This window comes from Microtus ochrogaster, chromosome 2 (assembly GCF_000317375.1).
Source record: "Microtus ochrogaster isolate Prairie Vole_2 chromosome 2, MicOch1.0, whole genome shotgun sequence".
NCBI classification, from domain to species: Eukaryota; Metazoa; Chordata; class Mammalia; order Rodentia; family Cricetidae; genus Microtus; species Microtus ochrogaster.
In genome coordinates, this window is record NC_022010.1 from 72,671,562 (window position 1) to 72,678,205 (window position 6,644).

General features: G+C 46.8%; 1 protein-coding gene across 1 annotated transcript in view; it reads left to right on the forward strand.

Annotated features, from left to right (window-relative positions):
• Window positions 1–6,297, forward strand: part of Tmem50b (transmembrane protein 50B) — a 39,360-nt gene extending 33,063 nt beyond the window's left edge. The window contains exons 6-7 of the mRNA XM_005345202.2: window positions 1,852–1,909; window positions 4,642–6,297. Of these exons, the coding sequence (XP_005345259.1) occupies window positions 1,852–1,909; window positions 4,642–4,687 (104 nt within the window). The 3' untranslated portion in view covers window positions 4,688–6,297. The remainder of the gene's footprint in view (window positions 1–1,851; window positions 1,910–4,641) is intronic.
• Window positions 6,298–6,644: the final 347 nt, after the last annotated feature.

Below are 6,644 nucleotides of genomic sequence, written 5' to 3' on the forward strand. Positions count from 1 at the left end.
ACCCTCCTTCATGTTAGCAGTGCAGTGCACCCTCCTTCATGTCACCAGTGCAGTGCACCCTCCTTCATGTCACCAGTGCAGTGCACCCTCCTTTACGTCATCAGTGCCGTTGTTGAATTAGGTTAAATTCTTCCTCTGTGTGGAGACCCATTCCCTTGTGCCCCAAACACTGAAAATCAGGTTTCTCTTGACTCGTTTGCACTGAAACCTGACCCGAAAGGACTTGTGGCTCATGTGGTCTTTACCACGTTGACTCTAAGTGGACTTGAGTCAGGTGTATTTGGCGGTGAGGTGCCAGGGCTGCTGCATAATATCCATTCGCTTTTTCTTTGTGTCCAGACTAAGTTAGAACTCGGAGTACAAAGACAGTGCCGGGCAGCGGTTTCTGTTGGTTTGTTCTGAGAACAGACGAACTGTTTCCTGTTACTCTAATGAAAATGGGAATAAGCCAGCATTCCCATGAAGGGCCGGGAACTTTGTAAAGTTGTGCTCGTTCCTGTGTCTTCATCTTAAAACAGCTCACAGTGAGAAGCACCTCAGTTACGGTCTCTTCTGATTCGGTCAGTGATGCTCATTCCGTACACTCTTCTGCTTAGAAAGTAAGTGGAGTATTTCCGGGGTCATTTCTGACATATTTCAAAGTTCAGCAGACAGCCTTTCTTGGGACTATTGATATTTATAATAGCAGCCACCATTTAGTGTACATTGAACATCTCTAATCTGAAAATTTGAAATCCAAAAATGCTCCAAAATTGGAAGCAGGGGTTCTGAGTTGTGACGTGACAGCACCCATGTTCCAGTCTGTCCCTGACCTATGTGGTGGGTTGCAGTCCGAACAGGGGGACTAAACCTGGTGTGGTGGTGCACACCTTTAATCCCAACACTCGGGAGGCAGAGGTAGGTGGATCACTGTGAGTTCAAGGCCGTCTGGTCTACCAAGTGAGTTCCAGGACAGCCAGGACTACACAGAGAAACTCTGTCTCGAAAAATAAAACCAAACCAAAACTAAACTAAACTAAAACAGGCAACATAATTGAACTTCATGTTGGGTCCCAACTGAACACTTGGTCCCATTCCCGAGCTATGCATATGCAGGTGTTCCCAAATCTAAAAGCTGAAATCCGATCCCAAGTGTTTTAGATAAGGTGTCAGATAAGGTGAACGCGTCTGGTATCGCTCAGTGGTCCAAGTACTGTTGCAAACATTACAAGGGTCCCCCATTTAATCCCACTCCTGTTTTGTGGGCACTGTTAGAATGCCCACGCTACAGAAAAGGAAGTTGAGACACTGAGGTTTAGTAACCTGCTCAAGGTGGTGCATTTAGTCAGTAACAGAGCTAGGGTTCAGCACCAAGAACTCAGCTCAGACTTGGAGCTCTCCAGCTGACCTGCTTTTTCGTTTCCTGTGCTCTCAAAAGCTTGAAATGTAAGCATGGGCAGTGGTCAGTCAGTGAATGTAATATCAGGAATAGCTAACGCCCTTGTAAGAGTCTGTGCTGGCCCTGCCAGGCACAGGTGGTTTGCTTTCTTGTCACTGGTTTTTGTTTTGTTTTGTTTTTAAGACAGCACCCCGGTGTTTCCCATGCTGAACTCAGCCTCCTGGGCTGAAGCGGTCCTGCGCTTCAGCTTCCCACAGCAGTAGAAGCATGGTGCCCAGTCATAACAGCTGTGATATGGCCTGAGCCCTGTGAGTTAGACGGCGAGAGCCTCATGAGGTCACTGACGTTTATCTAAAGTAATTTTTTAGGGAATGAAATGATTTGTTTCCTTGTGGACACACAGAACACGTCAGGCTGAATGGCATGGGCCCTGCGGCTGTGTTCCCTCTAATCTGTTTCATTCTTGTTTGCAGATATTGATGTTTATCCCGGACTAGCTGTGTTCTTTCAAAATGCTCTTATATTTTTTAGGTAAGTTGTCTAATTTCCTTTGCTCTCTTTTTTTATTTTTTTATTATCATTTATTATTATTATTGTTACAAATTTTCACCTCCTCACTTCCTCCCATTTCCCTCCCCCTTCCCTCATTCCCCCTCCTCCTTCCTTTCCAGTCCAAAGAGCAGTCAGGGTTCCCTGCCCTGTGGGAAGTCCAAGGTCCTCCCCCCTCCATCCAGGTCTAGGAAGGTGAGCATCCAAACAGACTAGTCTCCCACAAAGCCAGTACGTGTAGTAGGATCAAAACCCAGTGCCATTGTCCTTGGTTTCTCAGTCAGCCCTCCTTGTCAGCCATGTTCAGAGAGACCTGTTTGACAGATTTATTTTTATCTGTGTGCATGCATGAGTGCCTGCATGAGGAGGCCTAAAGAGGGCGCCAGACCCCCAGCAACTGGAAATTGCAGGTGGTTGTGCCGCCCACCAGTGTGGGCGCTGGGAACTGAATCCTGGTGCTCTGCAAGGGCAGCCAGGGCTCCAACTGCTGAGCCATCCTCCCAGCTCCAAGTTGCCTGATTTCTCACCTACACTTAAAGCATTTACAGAAATGTCCACAGTGTTGTAAGAGTGGCGTGGCCATGGAACATCAGTGAAATCCTGCCACCAAGACCTCACTCATTATCATAGAAGGATATGTTGTCTTTAAGTTGCTGCCACTGCTTAAATGAGTACCAGCTGTACTCTCGTTCATAGGCAAGACATACTCAGAGGAGAAAATGCAGAGAAGGAACTTAAATCCAGACTGTAGATTTAGTCCATAGCCTGTTCTTTGCTTAGCAAAAATCATGCAGATTGATAAGAAAGAGAATAATTCAGGGCTTGAGGTGCATGCACGCCTTTAATCCTAGCACTCAGGAAGCAGAGGCAGGAGAACTTGTGAGTTCGAGGTCAGCCTGGTCTATAGCGTGAGTTCAACACTTTGTTATTGGCCAGTAAATGAGGCTCTAGATATATTAACACTAGGTGGTGATGACTGCTGCTCTTCCTCCCCTCCCTCCTCCTCCTGCTCCTCCTCACTTTGCCTTTCCCTCCTCTTCCCCTCCTCTGCCTCTCCTTCCTATGGTTTCCTCCTCTTCCTCTTTCTCCTCCCGTCCTCCCCCACTTCACCTTCTCCACTTCTCCCCCTTCCTCCTTTGCATCTTTTTCCTTCCCCCTCCTTTTTCTCTATCCACACCTGAAGTAAGAGGAAGATGTTTGTTCATTTCCTAGCCGCCCGGACTCTCAATAACCACACAGAAACTATATTTAAATCACTGCTTGGCCCATTAGCTCTAGCTTCTTATTGACTAACTTTACAAATTAATTTAACCCATTTCTATTCATCTGTGTATTGCTGCAAGGCTGTGGCTTACCTGGTAAAGTTCCAGCATCTGTCTCAGGTGGGGCTACATGACTTCTCCTTGACTCTGCCTTCCTCCTCCCAGAATTCAGTTTAGTTTTCTCCACCTAGCTCTGTTCTACCCTATTAGGCCAAGCCAGTTTCTTTATTCATTAACCAATAAAAGCAACATAAATACAGAAGGATTTCCTACATCACCTGCCTCCCCATAATACAGGGTCTTTTTGTATTGCCAAGACTGGCCTTAAACTCCAGGTTCCCATAATCCTCCTGCCTTGGCCTAGCAGCTGGGACTATAGGAGCCATCATGTCCATTCAGCTCTTACATTATACTTGTAGAAGTCAGTGCAGCTCGGTGGCTCCCTGCCCTGTGCCTGGCTTTCCTGTTGTCTTCTCTCCATGCCTGTGTGGCTAGTTTCTGATGTTCTGTCTTGAGGCTCACTGAGCTGAGCTTCAGTGTCCAGGCGGATGCTCATTCCAGCCTCTGTGTTTTTAGCCCTAGAAGCTCAGTTTAGGTCTTGTGGTGTCTTCCTTGTCTCTCCTGAGCATGCTGTGTTTCTGTTCGTGTGACTACACCTGACCATGTAAACCTTTTTTGATGACCTGCACTGTTTTCATTCATTGATTACTTCTAGTTATTTTTCTGTTTGGGGCTTTTTTTTTCATTTGCAGTTTTCTATGCAAATTGTTGGGGTTCTGTTCTGATACAGTGTTTTTGAGCCCAAGTTTCACATATCCCAAGCTGGCCTCAAGCTCACCGTAGCTGAGGATGACCCTGCACTCCCTCTCAGGATGGGCTGACGGGCTCAGATTCTCCTCTGTTAGGATCAGCACCACACACTGTCCTTCACAGCCTGTTTTCATGGCTGAACTTTGACATGTACCCGTTGTCTCCCGCATTAGACAGTTTGTTCCACGGGGAGCAAATTTGTTCCTTTTGAGTCAACCATAACCCATCTCTTAGCCAGACCCTGTGCAGTCCAGTGTTTTAACCCACAGCCATTGCTGAGGAACGGAGAATTACAGTCTGGTCTGTTTTAGGTGCTTCTGTGACCACGCACAGATAAAGATGCCCTTAGAGCTGTAAAGTGGCCTTGGACCCACGACTGCCACAAGGCTGCCCCTCTCTCCAGCATATTTCCTATGTGGTAGCTGCCTAGGCATTGTGGGGTGCTCTTCACCCCCAGACACCACGGTGCAGCTACTTCACAAAACAAGGGCATCCCTCACGGCACGCTGGTCTTGCATTTGGTTTTAGACATTGATAAACGGTCAGTGACGTCACTGATGGGCATGTCTGTCCGAGCCACGTGGATGTGACCTCTGTGCTGCTTGTTCATGTCACCTCACAGCTCTGTTGGTCCCTTTCTAGCACTCTGATCTACAAATTCGGAAGAACTGAAGAGCTCTGGACTTGAGATCGCCTCTCAAATTGTACCCTCCCCTTGTTCAGTTCTGTTCTTAGATAACTTTATCTCTGGTATAATTTACACATTGCCAAATGGAACAGATTGTACATGGAGTGTTTGATTTCTTCAGTTTTATGCTCTGAGATTAGAGTTGCTCTTGCAAAATGTCTGTCTTGGTTTTTCATTGGCAAACAAGTTAATATGTACATAATCCACAACCACACAATACATAATACGTGATGCTGGATGTCAGGGTTTATTCCGAGGCGCTCAGATTAGTATGTGTCCCAAGCTGGGGTTCTATTGTCTTGGTGTTTAGAGGTAAATACTCTGTCTTGGTGTCTGATGTTGGACAGTGAACAAAATGCACAGCTCCGCATCTCTGCAGAGGCCTGAGCTGTCAGAGAAGGCATACGTATTTGCCAGCTGTAATTTATTTTGGCTTGGAAATAAGACTTTTTTTAAAAGGAAAAATGTTTGTGTGTATGTATATATTAGAGAACTGGACTTTTTATATGAAGACTTTTTAAATGCTCAAAGGCCTAGTTTGAAGCCCCCTTTAAAAAGAATTCCTCACCCATGACTTTTATTTGAGAAGGGATAACACTCTCAGAAAAGCTCCATTTGTTGGAGTTAATGTAAAAGGACCGCAGGTGGCTGAGCAGTGTGCTCCCGGTTGTCTCCTACGGCTCAACACCATCCGGCATCACACGCTCAAGCAGTGACCCTGAGACACATGACACAAAAAGTGGAATAAGTAGCTAAAGATAGACTTCTTCCTGAAGGGCCACAGCCATTTGATTCTCCTAGCCCTTGGCTCCCATGCTGTCGCCTCCGGCTTCAGGTGACCAGATGCTGCACAACAGCTCTTGTGCTGAAAGCCACGCTCCACCCCGAAGCCCCTCCGCCATGTCTGAGTGCTGTGCTTGCCCCGTGTGTCTTCCTCCAGGCTTTCCTTTGTTGTGAAGATTCTGTGTTGTACTCTTAACCCCAGAGGGATTTTTATAAAACCTTTTGCAGAAAACAATAATATTAGTGGTAGCATATGCAACTTTCAATGCAGGCCTTACGTTTTTTAGCTTGCCTCCCCGAGAGAGAGGCCTCACCAAGCATAGCGCGTGAAGCAGCTGCGGATTGCTGCGCCTTCATCTAGATGTGTCTCGCTTCGTTACTCCGCTGTCAGCCCTTCAAAATGCTGCTTTGTCTGGCTTCCGGAACACGGCAAAGCTAATCACACATTTCCATTCTTAGAGTCTAATGCAATAAATACTCCTCGTACCCGCACTGTACAGCTAGGTGTGCTGGGGAAAATGATCCGCAGCCCAGCTCTCTGTTATTCTCCATTGTCCCAGTTAACCCTATCCAAGACACATGACTTCAGCACGCCAGTGTGGAGGTTTATGAAGGGCAGCCCTGAAGACCGACTGACAATGCTGCTGGCTTCTTTTGTGTTCATGAATTTTGTTTTAGTTGTGAGCATTCTGTTGATTTTCTCTGTTACCTTGATAAATGAGAGACGCTGTTAGTGCCCTCTCCCAGGTGTTGTGATCAGTAGAAGCCTCGGTGATCCTCTAAATGCACATGATTCTCCCAATAAAAGTCTTTATTTGTTACTCAACTTAAGACTGTTGAATCTGCGTTTTTTTGTGTGCCGGAGCGTTCTGTAGGCCATTCTGAGATCCTCACCGTGTTATTTTTTGGATCTTTTGGGGGAGAGTCTCACTTTGTAACCCTGGCTACCCTGGAACACAAAATGTAGACCAGGCTGGCCTTGAACTCACAGAGATCTGCCTCCCAAGACATGGGCCACCACACACAGCCTGTGTTACTGTGTGCGTGTGCATATGTACGCATGTGTGTGAGGCCAGAGGTCTCCATCTTGTTGTTTGAGACATTCCCTCCCTGGGAGCTGGGGATCGCAAATGAGACTAGGCTGGCTGCTCAGTAAGAGCCCAGCTGTGTCTGC